This window comes from Drosophila miranda, chromosome 4, assembly GCF_003369915.1.
Source record: "Drosophila miranda strain MSH22 chromosome 4, D.miranda_PacBio2.1, whole genome shotgun sequence".
Classification (NCBI taxonomy): Eukaryota; Metazoa; Arthropoda; class Insecta; order Diptera; family Drosophilidae; genus Drosophila; species Drosophila miranda.
In genome coordinates, this window is record NC_046677.1 from 14,802,357 (window position 1) to 14,823,205 (window position 20,849).

Below are 20,849 nucleotides of genomic sequence, written 5' to 3' on the forward strand. Positions count from 1 at the left end.
TCCATCCTCGTCCACTCGTATCTGCCCGAGTATCTGCATACAAAGCAAAAGCAGTATGCAAACACAACTTCAACTGCAATTAAGTTTAATGGAAGCTCATTAAGAGTACGAATTGTTTCAGCGCAGAATGCAGCCTCGGATGGCTGGAGTAGAGGCTGGGGAGATGGCAAACAATTGCATAATACATAGTACATACAGACTAGAGAGGGTGGGTGGGGAGTGGGCAGAAGCTGTGTGTAGATGGGCTCCAAACATAATGCTAAATTATTGAGGAAGCTGCAATTGAAGTTGGCTTGCAACAGCGAGGAAGTCGCTTAATTGCTTCAGCAATTTCTTGTGCTCTTTCAACCCAATCCAATGGTACAGCCAAAGGCCAAAGATCAATTGAATACCTGGCCAAATGCCATCAAAATATAGAGTTCTCTATGGGACTCACTTGTCCGATATTTTTATGGATTTTGTCAGTGCTGGTCCTTGCTGCAGTAGCAATTAAAGTGCAGGCAGTGGCACAGCTAAAAAATTTCCAGGATTGTTGAAAAAATTGGTATATTACAAGGGAAACAGTGGTGATAGGGATAGGCTATAGTTGGGGAAATACAGGCATTTCGTAAAGGCTTTAATGCAACGCAATATGCCTGTTCTTGAAGATCTACCTTTACATTAGATCTAGCATTTGTAGATCTACAAAAAATGTTCAAATTAGCTAGGTCTGGGCATTCCTTTATCAATTGCCAGGACTTGCATTCTTCTAATCAAAAAATAATGTCTACATTCTTGTGGCCAAGGGATTCAAGGGATTCCTTCGTGTAAATTCCGAATTCCAAATTTTCTTTAACCAAAAAGACTGCCTACATTCATCTAACCAAAGGTTTTAGTAAGAAAAGGAGTTTTAGAATTGAAAATCAAACCCCAAACGAATTCCAATCGTAGTAAACCTTACTTCCATATGTTAATGCTTGATTGATTATCCGAATATACATTTTATATATATTGATATATATTTTCTTTAAATATTCAACAACAAAAAATCAAGTCAAAATGAGGCTCCGCAAACTGAACGTGTCCCTCACGAACTGCAACGGGAGCACTATGTCGCGCTCTGCTCTGATGAGCTGGGTCAGCTGCATAGTGAAGGTGAAGTACACGGAAGTCGGGGAGATGGTCACCGGTGAGACACCCTCCAGAGACACCCAATGGTCCCCCTAGTTGATCAGGCTTTGGCTCTTCCCTAGGAGTGCCGTATTGCCAGATGATGGCACACATGTTCCCTGGCTGCATCGATATGCGACGCTTGAAGGTGTCTCAGTACCTCGACTCAGATGAATGCATCCACAATCTGATATTGTTACAGGACGCCTTCAGGCGCTTGGGGATCGATAAGGAAGTGCCCATAGAGAGTATTGCCAGGAACAGCTTTAAGGCAAGCCTGGAATTCCTGCAGTGGTTCGAAAAGTTTTACGATAAATCATATTGCATTAATTGGAAGGACCCAATGGGCGGACAGATATTAAGGTAAAATTTGGTGGTTTTGCATTCAAAAAATATACAAAGGAATCGATATTTGAATAGGAATCCGATACCGACACCCCATCATCCACTGCTCACAGAACAGGCACGCTAGGGACTTGATTTATTTTTTAAATTTAAGTTTATTGAATGATGGTGATTTGACCAAAGGGAAGATCTAAATCTAGTGCTTAAAGTATTTTTAAAATAATATGCACGTAAACACGGCAAAGTTCTAGCGATGATGGGCAGTGCCTTTCCCTAAAAAAAAAGCATAGAATCGGAATATTAGAGAAGGTGTTGGTGGAAAGATAGAGAGGTGATGATGAGACGCATTTTCTCTCTTCTCACCCCTAACTGCTAAGCCACACTGTGAGAGAATGAAAGGTACTTATTGTCTTCATTCTGTTTGTAATAATAATTCATAAATTTCCTTCGATCTAGCTGCTACAAATACTTCAGTATTATTTTAAAATAAACTGAAAAGTTTTCGTTCCCCCTAATGTCACAGATTTTGTCTTATATTTTGCTATAACTACTTAAAAATAAAAAATAAATCAGACATCCTTGGAAGAAGGAAAATGCTTGCTCTACTGTTAAGGATTGGCTTTTCGTGTCAATCATCCCATAAGATGGATATATCGTTGAAAGGGTAAGCGGAAAGAGATCTGATGACAAATGGTGTTGCCTCCCAAGGAACAGGTTGGGGATATGTGGAGCATATGATGGGGTAGGGTAGGGTCGGACATGTTGCGAAATGCACCCCTTAGGAACGAGCCAGAACAGGGGTGGGCTGTCTGTTGCATTTTGTATGTCCTTTTTTTGAAGAGGGGTATATCTGAAAGCAGAAAAGAGCTTCCAAGATACTTTTTTGCATTGCCTGTAGATCTGAGACAGTACCAGCATTCAATTGTACAGTTCTTGATAATTCTGACTGCCTTAAATATAACCAAAAAGGATCCAACATAATTCTCTTAAATAACCAACATTTCGAGTACTCAAAGAGTATCCAAGGGCTTCCCGTATGACTTCTGACTGTCACCCCTCTCGGTTTCTCGACATTAGCATATCATTAATAATGCATTTTAATTACAATTGCAACAGTTCCTCGGCTTGTACTTTGTCTGTGGTCTCTGAATCGATGGGTATATGGGAATGGAAATGGTATGAGGTGTGGGTATGGGTTTGATATAATAAATATTTATAACAACATCACAAGACGACACCACAGACACCGCATTGGTGTGCGGTGTGCTATTTAAAATGTACAATTTGTTTATAGAGTCTGTCTATCTTCGCCTCCATTTCCAACTTTCTCCCCCTCTCTGTCTGCTTAATCGATTATTTCGCTCAATTTCCGCACAATGTTTAACGCTTCAGTGGACTGTGCAGCGTGTCGATGGGTTCGTTTTTATACTCTTTGGATAATTAAATCTACATATTTACCCATCTATTCCATTCCATCCCGGTTCGTCCCCTCCCGCCTTGGGGTACTCTGTTTTCCCCCTGGAACTGGGTTTAGATAATGTCTAAAACTTATTTATTCATTACTTGCATCGCCTCGCATCGCCTCGCACTTGTTACCTGCATTTTCTGAACTCGTTTTTTGTTAGTTTGCGGAAGTTTTCGATTTTCTTTGGATGCCGACTGGGGCTGGGGCTGGGGCTTGGCTTGCGGCTCGCTTAGGCCTGGTCAAGGCGGCGCCTTAAATGGCACAAACTGGTGACACAGAAAGCAAACCTTGGCAGTGAAAATATTGCCAAACGGTAGCCTGGGCTTGGCTATAAACAATCATTGTTTTTGCAGCAAACATCTAATGTCTTGGCATAGTTTTTCGCAGAGAAATTGATTTTCCGTGTCTTAGTTTTTTTCCTCTTTCCTTTTGCCGCCTTTTCAAGTCTGCCGACCAAAGATTTTATTAAATATGCATTAAATGTTGTTGATTTAACAGCGGAAGAGTTTAGGCCCCTGTTAGTTCTTGGATAACATTTATTTTTGCGAACAAAAGCAAAAACATTTACCTATTTAGTAATTGTTTGCTTTTTCATGTACACAAAGGTAGCTCTGCTTTGTACAAAAAAAAAACAATGAAAGGAATGGACATGAGAAATACTTCAGGCCATTACGGGCCCATGACACCCGGAACTGTATATAAAACCTATAGACCTATATATAGACCTATATAAGACCTATAGTATTTTCACAGGTGACAGGTTTTAGATGCTTCGAAATTCTTCTTTGAGATCCCACTTTCCTCTTTATTTAACAAAAATATTTATGGCGATATCTTTCATTAGTTTGTGGCTAAAATTCTTTGAGTTGCATAATTTCCTAGGCTGTATAGAAGTCCCATTGGCACTTATTGGGTTAAGACAGTATTTGTTTATAATACTGAAATAAATTAATTATCGTTTGGTAGGGAAAAACTGCAAAAATGTATGAATAGATTATGCAGAGAATATTCTAATTCTAATACTGAAATAAATTAATTATCGTTTGGTAGGGAAAAACTGCAAAAATGTATGAATAGATTATGCAGAGAATATTCTAATTTTGATTGGAAGTTTGAAACGCAAAAAAGGAATTAGTTCCGACTGTAGTATGCAGTATTCAAATAAATCTGTTCGCCCGACAAAACACAGTTCAAACGAATAGATCTATAAATCTCAGATTTGTTGTTGAATGCCACTAAAAGGATTGTCAAAATTCAATTACAAAGTGGGTAATAAATGGCTATTTCAATATTAATTGTACAGCTGTTTTAAAGTGTTTGAATATGAGTATAATATTTATATTATTGTATAAATACTTGCGTTTCACGTACTAGATTTTCAAGCCATAAAAATAAGGCAGCAACATTTTTATACCCGATACTCAAAATGAGTATTGGGGTATATTAGATTTGTGGTAAAAGTGGATGTGTGTAACGTCCAGAAGGAATCGTTTCCGACCCCATAAAGTATATATATTCTTGATCAGCATCAATAGCCGAGTCGATTGAGCCCTGTCTGTCTGTCTGTCTGTCCGTCTGTCCGTCTGTCCGTCTGTCCGTCTGTCCGTCCGTCCGTCCGTCCGTCTGTCCGTCCCCTTCAGCGCCTAGTGCTCAAAGACTATAAGAGCTAGAGCAACGATGTTTTGGATCCAGACTTCTGTGATATGTCACTGCTACAAAATATTTCAAAACTTCGCCCCCCACTTCCGCCCCACAAAGGACGAAAATCTGTGGCATCCACAATATTGCACATTCGAGAAAACTAAAAACGCAAAATCATAGATAATAACCATATCTATCAGATTGCTGAATCTGGATCAGATCAGATCATTTTTATAGCCAATAGGAACAAATCAATTTGCAGTGGCTACGCAGCGCCCGACGTCACGCTCAGACTGATTTTCTGTCTCTCTCGCACGCACTCTTTGTCGTGTCGTTTAATATTACGCGTCTGCGGAGAGCCATACTGACTTAGTATCGGGTATAACCGTAGAGTTGCGGTGTCCGCAGCAACTCACAACGTTCCCCCTCGTTATTTATTCTAACTCTCGAAAAACATTATAAACATCATAGCGATGAAAAGGTTACCCTAGTAGCAGACTCGTAGTAGCTATTTTCTGTCTGTGTGTGTTTTTATGCTGTAACTGTTACAGCAAGTTTTTCCAACAAATAATTACAAAATGAATTAAAACTTCTGTCGGACTCTACCATTCCCAACGGAACTTATTTTTCCCCTGAAAAAATTATCTTTGGCGTTGCTAGTTTTTCTGCGGCAGCCACTTAAAGTTGACATATTTTGCAATCTTGTTTCGAGTCCAACCAACCAACCAACCAACCAACCATCCAGCCAGCCACCGACAATCCTTTCAGTTGTGTGCACGCATTAACAACTTGATTTAATTGCATTTAATTATGCTCCAAGAAATTCAATTAACTGTCGCAGCGACAGACCAAGCTCGGAGGAAACCCATAAATACATAAATAAAAAAAAAATAAAAAAATACATACAAAATTATGAAAAATTTCTTTTGGCTGCTGGCTGACAAGTGCAACTGCAAAGCGACAAAACTACATTTTTATTTTGTAGTACCCGCAGGATGAGCGAATAAAAATTATGGTTTTGTTGCTGCTGTCCAGCGGAAACGCAGTTGGCAATGCTAATTCCTTTTTTTCTTTGTGGCATTTCCTGTTGAGCATTTTCTGCAAATTTTTCTCTCTCTCTCTCCTTTTCTCTGTTTTGTGATGTTTTCAATTAGCGAGCTGTCGGCGGAAGTCGCTGGTAAAAAATGGCAAAAGAAAAATAGTTGTACAACGGCGACGAAAAGGAAATTTCACCCACTTAACGGAAAAGGTGGTGCAATAAATTTCGGCGAGTTTTTTTCTCCAATTGATTTGGCGATTTTCACCTGTTTTTTTTTTTTTACTTTTGCTTTGTTTTTGTGATTGCTCTGCGACGCGTGAAGAATTTTTTTAACATAATTTCACAGCTTTGTGGCTTTTCAAGTGGCGACGCAAGTCAGAGTTGTTGGAGTGTTGGAAAAGCCAGAGAAAATGCTTGGAGAAAGAGAGAAAAACCTACGGTTCATCAAATAAGAGAGCCTTTTTCTATGGCCAACTGAATTAATTGTTTATGGTTTTATAAGTTGGCAATTGTGCTGTCTTATGGGGAAATTTATTGTTAAATAATAGCTTTCAAAGATAATCCAGCAAATATCCCCTTGAATCTCTATCTCTACCTGAACCTGTGGAAGACCTTAAATCTCTGAAAATGCCATTTTTTTTTTTAACAGATATTATGTTCTCTTTCTCTTTACAGGGGACACTCGTATAGCAAGGATAGCCACAAGCCCTTGCAGAGTGATTTGCGTTTGTTGTGCAACGGTGATGCCACTGCCACTGCCACACAGGCAGCAGCGTCTGTGTCTGGAAGCGGCTTCCCAAAGCCATTGGCAAAAACTCCACTGCGTAAGTAGTAATTTTGCTTAAACTTGAAAAGAGCTAAGATATAAACCAAAGATAAGCCTAGAAGGTTTAAAAACTTATACTGCGATCAGAATTTACTCTGCTCTCTGTCTACGTGCTTCTAGCAGTGTTTACTCAATCCTAGGGCAATGTGGAGGGACAGTAAGACAGTAAGTGATTCAGAGACAGTTTTACGATCCTTAATCGCTCTTTATAATAGTTCTTATGACAGTCTGATAGTGTGGAGGGCTAGAGTGTGAATGCGAGCAATGACGCCAATGAAACGTGTTGCGAAGACTGTGACGATTTTGGAGCTGGCTGTTTCTGCAGCTTGTGTCATCCTCTGTGATTAAAAGGGTAGGGTATTGGTGGAGGTGTTTCCAAAAAGGCAGTCAGGGCATTACAAGAGAAATCCCTTCTTCGCAATTAGCGTTCAGCCTCTGATCGTTTGGGACATACAAAATATCTACATTAACATGTAGTAATTACTGTAGACTGATAATGGCGGCGCCAACTACCTTTAACCAACATTTGGGACACAATTTTTTGGACATTTATAAAATAAATTCATTATTTCAATTGTTCTGAAAATCGATATAGATCAGGAATACGTATAGAGCAGAGGATGAGACACCTCCCGAAATGGCAATCCCTCATGCATTGTACATGAATTTTACATGAAATAGACATGCAACTTAGACGACCTCTACTTCTACATACTAAAAGTATGCAACACAATTTCAAGTCTGCATGATCTCTGCTTCAAGCAGTGAAAAGTCTCGTCAAAGCAGTGCACATCAGTGCCAAGCAGTTACCATAAGCAGTTTTTGTTGCAGCAACATGTGCTTTGACGCCTCTAAGAGACACAACGGAACTTGCTCTCGCCTCGAAACAAACTTACCTTCGAGCAGAAATAACTTTAAAGCCGCTAAGTAGAATGCCCAAAGTTTTAAGCCGCGAACCGGCTTTTCCCTACCAACCAGCAGCTGGTTGTTAAGAGCATACCCCCCGTCCCACCATTGTGGCATGCTTGGGAGCGAGCTTTGTGGGCTCTGTGTGCTTGTGGTGTGCTGGTAGATACAAATGTATCTGGAATCGATAAAACGGCATTTGCCTGCACTCTTGTGTGATGTCGTCTCTTCAGTCCGCTGCCGGTATTTCTCTCGTTTACACGGGCTCCGTCTCCGTGTCGCCGTGTCTCTTGTGTCTCGTTTTTTTCGTGTGTTTCTGGTGTCGGCGTGTTCTCCGTGATATTGATTAGATCGCGCTTTCGTGATCGACGGGGCAAATAATTACCAAAATTGGTCATGAAATAAGGCCGTCTCGTTCCCCGTCAAAGTGTGTGGTTGTGTGCGGTGTGGTGTTGTTTACTCCAAAACTTAATTTCAGGTTCAAATGTGAATACGTATGAATCATCATTCACGGGTCTTAGTCAAACCGATTCAATGGACTGCCTTGCCTCTTTCACCCCTATTTGTGCAAAAAACTTCTTCTTACCAAAAAAGGGGCATAGGGGATGGGGATACAGGTTTTCCGCGCTTCCATAGCTCGGTTTTCCATAGAATGTCGGTTTGTTTTCGTTTTCAAAAAGGTTGCACAACTGTTTTCAACTGAAACAAAAGCATCGTCTGGTACTGGTCTGGTCTCTGGCATTTCAAGAGGCCGGCAAACATTTTGAACACCAGACGGAACCACTGAAAAATAAAACCCCAACCAACCACCAACCAACCAGCTTTCGAGTGCATTCCGTTTTTCGCTCTTGACGTCATTTGTTCGGTATTCAAATATCGGTTTACTTTCGAGGGAATTTTCCACCCTGGAAGTCCCTCACTTTTGAGTCGATCTATCTGAAACGATGTATATTCAAGGGTATCTAAACCTTACCCCCTCTGTACTTCGATTATGTTGTTGTTGTTGACATTGCCCCAAAGTTTGTTTGATGAATTTCCAAAGTAAAAATCGCATTAAGTTAGGCGCTCAATCAATCAATCAGTGGGTGCCCTGAGTGGCCTGAGCGCCCCGCCCTTCGCTCACACCGAAAGCATTCTTCTTGGCTGGGTTCTGGCCATAAATTATGTTGGCTCCAGCATCGTAATCAGTTTTGTTACAGTTTGTGGGCCCGGTCCCGGCTTTCTCACGAACTTTTGCAAAAGAGACTGAAACCATCTGAAGCCGCAAAATGGCTGTTGCCTGCCCCGGCCCTGGCCCTGGCTCTGGCTCTGGCTCTGGCTCTGGCTCTCTATTACCAGTTACCGTTAGCCTTTGTCGGATAGAACCTGTAAGATAGGAGGAGGTTAGGGAGACAGAGAGAGAGAGAGAGAGAGCGAGAGCGAGAGCGAGAGAGAAAGTTCATTTACCTATGCAACGCGCGGGAAACGTGCCTCTTGTTCAAAGTTTCAGATCAAACTTCATCGGCATTCAATGGGTATGGTTGGTCTGGCGAGCCTTGGTCCACGGCTCACCTTTGTCCAGGCCATGAAAAACTTCTTTGTAATGTAATCCCCCAATGATTGGTTAATCCGCGAACGACAGGATTCAGTGGAAGCAGAGCTTTAAGCTGCTTTCAGATTCATATTCGGGGAGTGCTCCAAAATTCAAATGAGTTAATGATCTCATTAGACGATGACATCAGTGGGATTGGAGAACACGGTACACAGAAGTGAACCTTAGCTTTGGGATATATTTTTCTTCTTTGGAAAGTTATAATTTTAATTTTAATTTTAATATTTAGAAATATCTCTAATTTGAATCCTCAGTCAAATTGTTCTATATACAGAGCTGGAATTTTTTACAGGATTTTTCAAAATTTTCTTCAGTTAAGATTTTTCTATTTTTAAGGGCTGAAAAAGAAAAAAAAAATTGAAACCCACTAAAATTTTGATATTATTTTGTTTACAAATCATTGAAATCAAAGTTACCTATGTTTCTAGATTTTTTTTAAATTCAACCTCCATTAATGCTTAAGCAAACCTTGGAATACCGTTAATCACTTTCCATTTGAGGCAAAAATCATTACCAAGTCTTAACAGATCTGCAGATCTTAATTGTGACAGATGGTGACAAATTCTGAATGGCTTCAAAAGAACGTTACCAGAACAGAATCAGAAGCTGTTTTATCCGCTTATAACCCCCCTATGTAATCCGATCAGTGGGAAAGGAAATCATTAGTGGGCGTGCTGCCACACAAAAGAATTCATCTTTCAGCGGATATGGGCCATAAAATATATCATTCATGGTTAGGCCACGGCTTGGAATGCTCTTTAAGGTTCTTAATTTATGTTTTCCCAAGATCGTTATGAGACGGTAGGGTTTTCTATATACAGAGCAAAGGCAAAGGCAAAAGCAGTACATGAGGCGACACTTGTTTCCGGCCATGTCTACTACCTGTTTTCTTCTCTCTCTCTCTCTTCCGAGACTGCCTCTGGCTGTGTTTGTCTGTGATACTCGTAGATGCTGCTGCCATTGCTATAATTTCCATCAGAGTTTTCTTTGCTCTGCTCAGCCTCTGCTCTTGACGTGACGCCAGAAGACAGCCGACATTTTTCTCTGAGCGACGACTCTTTTCTTAATTTTCACTCGACGGGCTTTTGTGTCTTTTTTACATTATTATTATCATATTTGCATTTTTTTTTTTCCTCTCGCTATCTGTCTCTTTCAGTTGCTGCCTCTGTCTGTCTCTTTTCATGTACAATCCTGGCTTGTTCCTCTCCTGGGGACGGGGGCCTGGTCTCTAGGTGCCGTCCGATGTCTGCTTTGGAAAAGTCTTTTGTTTGCTTTCATTTTACTCTGCCTCTACGTCTAGTATCTCTCTCCATCTCTCACTCCCTCTCTCTTTCTCTTGCTGCGGCGCTTAATAATTATGTGGGAAATTTTGCAAAATAATACTAGACAGAAATGCGACTACTACTTCCATGAGTACGACTACGACTACGAGTATGGGTGTTTCTTTTCATTTTCCATGGCTTGTTTGTGTTTCTATTTCGTTTCGTATAATTCGCTTAACTATGCGAGAAAGTGTTGTGGGCGTTATGTTGTAAAAATTATGCTGCAAAATACTGGCAAAACGAAATAAAATGCATTGAAATCGCATTTTCTGTTGTAAAGTGAAGGTTGCGCAAAGAAATAAAACTTGAGTTTCAATCAAGGAATTTTCCAGCATGGACTGACAGGCGAGAAGAAAAGTTTTTGTGAAGAAAATCCAGCATGAATGGGAAATGTTTGGGGGGAAAACTTACAGAAGTAAGAAAAAGTTTTCAATGACAGAGGGGCATAGAGTGGGGCATAGAGGGTGGAAATGTAGTAATTAATAAATAAATATGAATAGTTTAAATGGGGTTTAGTTTTTAACCCCCCTTTCTAAAAAAGGAAAATTATTGGAGCCTTTGGGGTAGACAGACACCAGAATGAAACCGCATCGAATCTATAATCAATGATCAACCTTCGAGTCTTGTGCCTTTTGGCCATAGTTCCCCATCGACTATCGATTACCATAATCTCTAACCAACAAATTGATACCCTTCTTTCTTGTTGCCTGCCCAAAAATAAGTATCTCCAGATTGCTGTCAACTTTCACTTGATATTTTTTCTCTTTTAAGTTGAGTGCAATCGTTATGGTATTGTTTTTTTTTTGCATAATGCACTCTGGCTGTATGGCTTTCTTTATTGAATAAGAAACGAACGCGAAACACTTTTCATTTTGGCCATAATGAAGCGCTTATATGCCATGAATATGTGCCTGCCAATCACAAAATCAAAAACAGTTTTCATCAGCTGTTTATGCCGGGGCCGAGGCTGGTCACTGAACCAATTCCAATTCCTATTCCTATTCCACCTCCAATTTCGATTCCATTCCATTCGAAGCTTCAACTAAGTTGAACTGAAAACTCGGTGGATGTTGTTGTTGTTGTTGTTGTTGCACGTTTCGACGATGTGTTGATAATGTTGACGACGACTGTATGTCGGTGTCGCTGTCTCTGTCTCTGTCTCTGTCGGTTGTTGCTGGTGTCTCGATGTTTGTATCGCATTTCAATTCTAGCGTGTCCAAAACGCCCGGAGACTCTTTTGCCGCTGTCAGTTTTAACGAGCAGTTTTTTTCGTTCGTGTTTGCTTTTGTTTTTCCCAGCGCCAACACGAAATTTTCCATACCCTACAATGTAAGAGTGGAGTGTGCCTTCGCAGGTGTTTCTTAGAGGATGAATCCGAGCATTTCTACATTCTTTTCTTTCTATTTAATGTTCTTGGAAGCTCAGGTGTGATATGATATCATCCTATGGGTTCTAGTACCCTCTATAGCAGCTACTAGAAGTTTTCAAATCAAAGACAAGCCCATAAATCATTCTATATTCTTCTAAGAAATAAAATAACTAGATAGTCAGCATTTGCAATAATTTTATGAGGTTTTTTAATGATCAACTTATAAGTTGCTTCTTTTAAGGAAAATTAAATAAAGATCATAGACTCTTGGGCCCTTGAAAACAGAAGTATTACCTCCTTATGCACATTGGAGTTAGGAACGATAATAATTTTGCTTGCCTTTAGTTCTCTAAAATTTCATTAAGGAAAAAGCCATAATTCTGCCTCTTAAAAGCCACTTCCCCAATGATTTGAGGCCTAGGCGATTCATTTTATTGCTCTGTCTGCAATCTTCAATCCCTGCTGATTTTATTACGCTTTTAATAGGGTATTTCCCTAGTCAATATCTGGAAGCAGACTCCATGATTCTCGGATTCACCTGCATTTCGGTGTCTTTCTTTTTTCTCTCTTCTTTTTTTCTTCTTTTTTTGATTGATCGCAGCAGTTAAAGCCGAGGCGGCAGCTGGCCAAAGTATTTTTTCCGTTGAGTTGTTGAATGTTTAACGGGAGGGGAGGTAGACCCCCAGATAAGACCCCCAAAGACCCGATGAAGTCTGTCTGTTGGCCTATGGGTTTCCACTCGCATCGAACACGAATGCATTTGTGGTTAATTTGCATATCAAAATAAGCCATTCCATGGCATTTATGGTCTCATAGATACAGATACAGATGTGGATGGTGAGACGGTGAGTCAATTGGTGGGTTCTTCAAATGCATTTCCTCTCTGCAGAGCAATAAAGTGCATTAGCCCACTGAATCCACCCAACTTTCAGCTTAATTCAATAAATTAATTGGGTCGTTAGAGTCGCTCAACTTTTGCCACACACTTCCTGTCGGCCAGTCACGTAACAGTCCCCAAGTACGAGTCCGAGTTGAGTCCGTTTCCGAGTCCGAAGTGGTAGAAGTACTTACACTAACAATTGTCATTCAAATGTGTATTTAATGACCCCCCAAACCAGTCACCAGTCACCAGTCGCCAGTCGCCGGGTGCCAAAGTTTCTTTTTGGGGGTCGCACGTGCGGTCGCTTAAAAAATATTGTTAGACAACCGGAAGCATTTCATAGGCCCTCATCAATAAGCCCCCACCCCACCCCATCCCATTAGAGCTCCAAGTACATTCACACTCGTGGAGCAGACAGACAGAAAAACGTTTGTTTGTCTAATGGAAATCTCGTTAACTGCTTTATCAGGTGTCACACAATTCGTTGGCCCCAATTTTTGATTAAACTCTTTTCATGACTGGGCAGGTTTCAATTCGTAGCTGGAGGAGGGGGTCATAAGATAGTGCAAGTTGTATTTGTTTAATATGATTAATAGATTGAACTGATTTGATTAAGAGAGAAAACTGGAAGAAGAAAGACAAATAATGGGACATATCAAAAGAATTCTGAAAGATTTATAAGTTTATGCCCGGCATTCGAAAAGTTAAGGGATATCTTACGAGTTTGTGGTGGATGTGGACCTAGATGGAAGTGTTTTCGATGTATATTCTGGCCCTCTTGATTAGCGCCTAGATCTCAGAGACTATAAGAGCTGGAATAGCCTAGAGCAAAAGCCTTATAGTAGAGCCGCGGCCCTTGCCGCACAACGTTTCCGCTTGTTTTGCTCGAATTTGCAGTAATTAAATTGCTTTAAAACTTTTAAAATAGTGCATTAATTTACCTCAGACTGCAAGCAAAATTTCCCACACTACACTCCCACCTAAATCATCCGCCTTATCTGCATAATCATAACAATCTTATTGTATAACATTTACGCAATCTTCCTTTGTCCAATCTTATCCAGTCGAGGCAAGATGAATTGGCTTTGTTTATGGATGAATACTAAGGGGAGACTCGCTGGTTGTCTGTCGTCTAGAACCGTCTAGCTAATTTTCACAAATTTACCAAATTAGAGGTAAACTCTGATGTCGACAGCTCAATTAGGCAACAAAACGAGGCTGCTTGGAAGATGGCAGGCAAAAGGCCACCTACTGGGAGAATGGATACATTGGCATTAGTCGGCTGAAAATGAGGCAAATGTTGGCTTAATAAATTCACACATAGCCCCACAGAAGCGGCCACACAGACACCCATTTGCATGCATGTAAAAGTATCTTTTGCCGCTGTACGAGTATATGCATTTGACTAATGAAAATAATTTTCAAAAAACAAATTGCCGCCACTTGCTCTCGGTGCAGTCGGCGTGCCCCCAAAGTGTGCTAACGAAAAAGAAATTGTACATAAAATAAGCAACAAAAAATGAATGCTTTTCAGCCCCCACAAATGCAGGCCCGGGGCCAAACGACAGGGTTTTAAAAATAAAATTGCATTATGAGTGCATTTGCATTTGCATTTTGCCATTTCCCCTCCCTTTTCTCCCGTTTCTGTTACGTCGCCGAGTTGCAGTAGCAGGCAATAAAAGTATCTTTGTATCTGGGCGAGTGCTAGACTTGGGGTGTACTTGGTGGTAATGGGAAATGGTTATGAAAGTGGCAATAGCGAGGGGAAAGTTTTCATTATTATTTAACCACAATTGGGTTTTATTTTGTGTATAATTATGATTGAAATTAGCCTGTATTATTTCAGTGGAAGGGTTCTTTAGGAGTATTTGGTATTGGCACAGAATAAAAGATCATCCAAGAAGCCTCTTCTTCTTTTCGAAGAGAAATCTCTGCTTCAGGAAAGAAAGGAAGTAAAAGAATAACAAAACAAATAGAAAATTAAAGAATGTCTAGAATGTCTGTGGATCGTGAACTTCACAAAATATCTAAATTTACAGCCGATCAACCGTTCTACGTCGTTTCAGCTTATATTCAAATATTTAGATAATGATTCTTCAAACTTTCTAAAAATCATCACAAAGAAACAATACAAAATCAGACCCAAAAGTTTCCTCCAGTTGTTCCACCTTCTCTAAACGATTCCTCGTCCCATCATCTTTTGCCTATCTTTCCGTTCTACATATGTAGTTCTTGAATATTTATATGCTCTCGCCGACCCGTTTAATGGGTTACAGGGTATCAGGCCCACACTCAAACAAAAATCTATGCCATCGTCTAAATTTGTCTTCTGGCAGAGCCCAGTGCCCTTTTTGTTGAATTTACTGGAGCAAATAAAAGGGGGGGAGAACTATAATTTCAATGACATTGTTTTTGGCAATTTAAACAACATTTTATGTGGGTTTATGACTCAGTCTTTGACTGCAATTTAATGGCAAATTTTCATGATTTGCCGGCGCGGCATGCGATGCAGTTCAATGATTGTTTATGTCGGATCTGCATGGGGTGCGCACTGTGTTTTGGTCAGTTTTTAGGACCCCCGCCCCCGCCCCCCCCATGCATGTGCAAAACTTTTTTGAATTTTATTTATGCTCGGAACATTAATAAAAAAAAAGGAAGAAATTAGTTTTGTTGCCATTTCGGAACGGCCGGTAATTGTTAATTTTTTATTGCCCAAACCGAGCCGGGCAATAGTTTTGGCCCCCACAAAGTCTCCTCTTTGGGAGTGCAATGAACGCAATATTTATGGGCCGACTTTTTATGCGGCCATATAAAAAAATCATATAAAAAATGAGGTCCATTGCGGACTTCGAACTGTTTGAAATGAGTCGATGCATTCATTGGGAGCAATCAATGTGTTTATGTCCCTCTGGGGACGGGACGGATAGTGTGAAGCCATAAAAAATAGCTCTTTGGGATTTGCTTCAATTTGCTTAATCAGTGGGATTATACTAGTTGAATTTGTGCTTAAATGAGGCGAAGGAGATTGAATGGTTTCTGTTTTAAAGAGCGTTTTAAAGTGCAACGCTTTTTGAAAGCGGAACAAATTCAGGGAAATCCAAAATGAAAGAAATGTACGAACCAGAATTGAAGCGGGGCCTTCGCTGCTCTTTCAGGCGATTAAAATTGTATTTATGCGATATATTCACACTATATTACACCTGATTAAAATTGTCACCATATCTAACAATTTACTCACTCGCATTATTTATGCGATATATTCACACTATATTACACCTGATTAAAATTGTCACCATATCTAACAATTACCTTAATTAAAGCTTGTTCTTTCATCTTGGAAAACCCTAGTCTTTTCTGGTTTTTCTTTTAATTTATAAAATATTATATTCTGTTTCTTTACCTGTTTCTAAACCTGTTAGTGTGATTTTTCCTCATTTAATTTACATAATAACCGCTTCGTGTGCCCCATCTTGGCTTGCACTTACCACTTGGTACTTGCCACTTGGTCCTTTTGCCATTTAAATTATGTATATTTATGCTCACCTCCTCTTTTGCTGTCGTCGTGCGGCCTGGAGGAACTTCTCCTTTGGGCACTGTCTCTTTCGATTAATTGCTTTTGCAGCTTCCGCTGCTTTTCACCCACCTGCAAGAAGGAAAAAGAGACAGAGAGAGTGGGAGAGGGAGCTTTCCAATGAAAAATGTGCACATGCCACGCCCACACGGCAGCAGAGGCCAACTTTTAATTGAAAGTCAAATTCAATTTTTGCATATTAAATTAAACGGAGCCCCAAGCAATTACCTCCTCAACTTTCGGTTCATCAGACTGTGCTGCCAGTCGCAGTCGCAGTCGGAGTTCCATCTGAAAGTTCATCGAGTTGCCCTTGAGGTTTGGAATATCCCCAACTTCCGTTTCGAATGACTTCCCTTCCGGCACTCGAGGTCTGACATTTGCTATTGAATCATGGGGCCCAGTCGTGTGTGAATTATGCTCGCCAAGTCCTCCAAATGACTGGGACCTAATTTAGAGCCAACGAAACAATAAAATCTCCGAGAATCTCGCTGCACAGCCAAACATTTGACACCTTTTCGTGTTGCATTTTGGGGGCTAATTATAGTTCGGCTGATCGCCTGACATTTGCAGGCCAGCCTCTGCCTGACAGACAGACAGACTGCCTGGCCCGGACTGTCCCGACTATCCCAACTGTTTCGACTGTCCCGATGGCTCTGACATGCTGTGACTAAAGAGGGCGCCGCTGCTATTCATAGCATTGAGGTTGCTTGCTTCGTCTGCCAAACGGAACAGCACAGTGGGGTATTTATACCCCGCACTCCCAGAGTATCCCCGTGTATGGATGTGATGGATTGTTCGCGACTGGGGCGATGATCTTTATTGGTTGGCCTGACTATCAATTTACCACGGGATAGGATCCACTAATTCATCGGTAACGTGATAAGACGATCACTGAGAACCCTACACAGAATGGGCACATAACCCAGAACCTTAAACTTCCTATTGGCCTGAAATGCACTTACGAAAGCACTTCAGAAAGAGGACGTTCATTGGTTCTGGCGGTGTCTTAATTTCAGGCAGTGGCTCTTTTTCTGATGCGCAACACATACCATCTGACTCATGTTTGAATCAGCATTTTCGGATGAGCGGAGTATTTAATATTTGGCTTGTATTCGAATTCGAGACGAAGAAACAAAGCGGGCGTATATGCTCGATGTGCTTTTCGTTGTTCATGGCTCTTGCGACCTGCTCACACGCACATTATCGCTATTTTGTTAGATTTGTTGATCTGTTCTTTTTGCTCTACTGTTTAGCATGTTTCTGGCTTTATTTGTTTACATTTTCTGTGGGATATTTGTGGAATGCTTATACCAAAACATCATGAAAACTGAACCCCTTTGAGAATTATTACTTAGGCTTTGTTTACGATAAGCCCATGAATCCTAGTTGTAGTTTTACATGTTTTTGAGATTATTCGAGCATGGATCTACTCTGTCATATAGGGCTCTGCCTAAGGAACAGATTAGTTAACATCTGACCAACCAGCGTTGCTCTTTTCCACTGTTACATTCTCTGATGTAAGACTGAAGTTGATTTATTCCTTAACCACTAATTATTCATATCTCGGGCTGGGGCATAAATTTCCCTCTGCTTTTTTGTTTTGTTTTCCAACCAGCTGGGAAATGTGTGGCTCTTTTTCGTACGAGGCAGTGTTCCACATTCAAATGCTGGGCCACAAATCACGGCGTGCAATTTGTCAGCTCATTTCGTTTCAGGTTTCATTTTGGCTTGCTTTTGTTAAGTTATGATGACATTCAAACCTGTCAGCGGCTGCTGTCCCAAGAATGAGAGATATGTACGTACGAGTATGTGGAGGAGGAGGATAGCTCCCTGGTGGCTCTTTTTCTCCACTCACTTGGAGATTTATATGGATTGTGTTGCAATCGTCATGCCAAGCACCTGCTCTCCTAAGACATGCGTTTCTCTGTGCGTTTTGGTCCCGCGGCATCGGAAATTGAGGTCGCACAAGTGTCTTCTCGCAGGCCATTTATCATTCTCGTTGCGAAATTCAGCCGGCAGTTAATCCAACATTTAGTTTTGCACTCGAAAAATATAGATATATATATATACTCTGGGAGGGGACTCTGGGGGATCATGCTCCATTAAATACAAAATAGTTTTGGCTATTTCTGATTTGTGTGTCTAGGTTGTTGGCACCATCAAAACATTTTCACGCGGTATTTTCCGAGTGTGGAAAATGCCATAAAAATGGAGCAGCAACCCATGGATGTTGGGCGCCATTAAAAATAATTTAATTAAAATCCACAAACGCATTTGTGGGTGGGAAAAGGCCAAAATGTATGGGAGTTAAGAGGAGGAGGAGAGACGGGTTAATGAGGCGGCTAATTGAATCGGTTAATGGGCCCCCAAGTGAACGGCAATTAAATCTAACCATTATAAATCCATCCAATGTCAACAAAAAGGAAAATACGAGTACTTTATCCAACTTAAACTTCAACCATTCAAAATGTCAACCTTGTGTTAATCACAGAGCAACAAATATACAAAAAATGTAAGAAAAAAGTCCACACAAAATGCATTCAAGCGGCAATTGTCAACGGCAACATCAAATTAAATCTACCGCCATCGTCTGGAGATTGGGCTGTGCGCGGGTGTAGACCCCCGACAATCGTTGATGCATTCGAGAGCCTGTGAAAGTGAAATCTGAAATCGTGATATCGATCAGACAATACACCGCATACTCGTAGAAAATACACAGCCCCAACACACACTCCGTGAGGCTGGAAAAATGGGTGCACACAGCTCCAAGGAGAAACTGTCGCGCTCCTATTCCGAGCGCTACATCCACTCGCAGATGATCGAGCGGGAGCGCTTTGGCAGCTTTGGGAAGCGGTCCTCCAAGGCCCAGACTAAAGGTGAGTGGGGGGGAGGAGGGGGCGGAGGAATGCTAATCCAATGGGACTGGTACTGGTACTGGGGTGTAATGGAGTGAGCCCACACGATTAAAGTGGTTTTAATTTAAAGGGAAAATCTTGAAAATCTTATAATTGCCCAAAGCCCTCCCTGGTTCACAAAAATTATTTAAAATTATCCAAAAATCCAAACAACACTTTCATTTAATCGCCAAATTCAAATGTAAATTCCCTGAATCGCTGCGAAAGTTTGTCCTTTCGGCCACTATAAAAATATATATCGCATGCCACATGCTGTCTGTGGCTGTGGCATGGCTTATCGTTGCTGATAAAAGCCCCCATAAGGATTACGTGACTCGTCGCAATGCTCTCTCGTTTCGCACAGCGGCAGATAAAAGTTTTCCATTCCGGCCTAAGCTAGGCGTGCAACTTTTATTTCGCTGTTTTCCCATTTCCCTGTTTCCCCATTTCCCTATTTCCATGTCCATGTCCAGCACAATTAGCCGACAGCTAAAAATACAATTTATTAGGTTTTCCCTGCAGCTGCCGCTGCCGCTGCCGCTGCTGCCGCTTCTGCTTTTGCTGAGGAAATGCATTTCTGTTGGCTCCCTGGCTGATTGCCCCGCCTTGTTGTGCCCCAAAGCAGCCACAAATTATGTCTAACAAGTGCGAGGTCTGGGCCTATGGCGGGGGCAACAATGAAACCTCGTTAACGGGGGGGCAACCCGGCGTGAACTTGAATCAAACTTGATTATTGCGGTGTGGCGATACGATCCGAATAAAATATGATAGATTGTTGTGGCACAGGTATCATTTCGTGGAAAGGCATTCATTAATTTCTACAAGACCTAAAAACCTAATATACCATCTGTAATACGAGTATCTTTGTTTAGAAAATTGCATTCATACTTTTTGCCAGACTTCTTGGAAACAGTTCTCTATTTCCTATTTCCTATTTCCCCCCTAGAAAACTAGAAATCATTCTTTCAAGTGCCCTGAGAGCCCAGAGCCCTCTGGTCTTCAAGTGATATTCAATTCCCAGCAGCTGGGAGCTCAGTCTCTCCTCCCCACCCTCCGAGGCGATACTTAATAGATTCATGCACTCGCATAATACAATTTCACCCTTTTTTCATGCATGTTTAGCCAACAAGTTCTATCAGCTCCAGAGCAAGGGGGAACCTCTGGGGCGCAGACACTTCAATTATGGAAACGCTTTGTTTTAATCCACAAAACATTGGAAATGCAAATAGCCCCCAAAAAGGGGATGGCGGGGGGGGGGGGGGGGGGGGGGGGGGGGGGGGGAGGCCGAGGACCCCCAGCTGGGAAGAGGAGGAAAACAATTTAGGAAATTTGAAGAGTGTGTTGTTTCTGCTCGGAGTTATTAAATGGGGGAACATACATGCATAACTCTCATTTCAAAACCCAACCCAGCAAAAAAACAAACACTTCAAAGCTTCGCGTTGTCTGGCGACGTGTTCCCGCATAAATTATATACCATCATCATCATCCACATATTGATTGCTTCCAGAGACACAAAAGTATTTTACTTGGCATTTTTTCATATTTTCGTATTTTGTTCACACCCTCGACTCATGCGTCTCTTGTGTCGTTTGTCATTTGCAGGAGCTGCCAAAAAGCGTGATGTGCGCAATCTGAGCATATCGCCGACCGATCTGGGCCCGCCGCCAAAGACCCAGCAGACCGCCAAGGGACAATCCACACGCGGCAAGTCGTCTGCAACGACCACGCCCACATTGATACGTAAGTGCAAGAATTTTCTATAAACTATAAGATATGTAAATTATGAACGAGTATATGTGATGGTCATATGTTCTACTCTTTTCGATGGCTTTGCATTGATTGCTCTTTGGT

The 20,849-nt window shown here is 41.2% G+C and overlaps 1 protein-coding gene across 4 annotated transcripts in view; it reads left to right on the top strand.

Annotated features, from left to right (window-relative positions):
- LOC108162309 (filamin A-interacting protein 1-like) overlaps positions 1-20,849 on the top strand; it is a 101,630-nt gene that overhangs the window by 50,004 nt on the left and 30,777 nt on the right. Inside the window, exons 1-4 of one of the 4 annotated variants that reach the window (XM_017296979.2) lie at positions 1,024-1,168; positions 1,233-1,512; positions 6,315-6,463; positions 20,601-20,738. In XM_017296979.2, the coding sequence (XP_017152468.2) occupies positions 1,039-1,168; positions 1,233-1,512; positions 6,315-6,463; positions 20,601-20,738 (697 nt within the window). In that variant the 5' untranslated portion in view covers positions 1,024-1,038. Of the gene's footprint in view, positions 1-1,023; positions 1,169-1,232; positions 1,513-2,123; positions 2,159-6,314; positions 6,464-18,549; positions 18,981-20,600; positions 20,739-20,849 lie in introns of those variants that run through there. The other 3 variants (XM_017296980.2, XM_017296978.2, XM_017296981.2) reach the window with 3 other exon arrangements.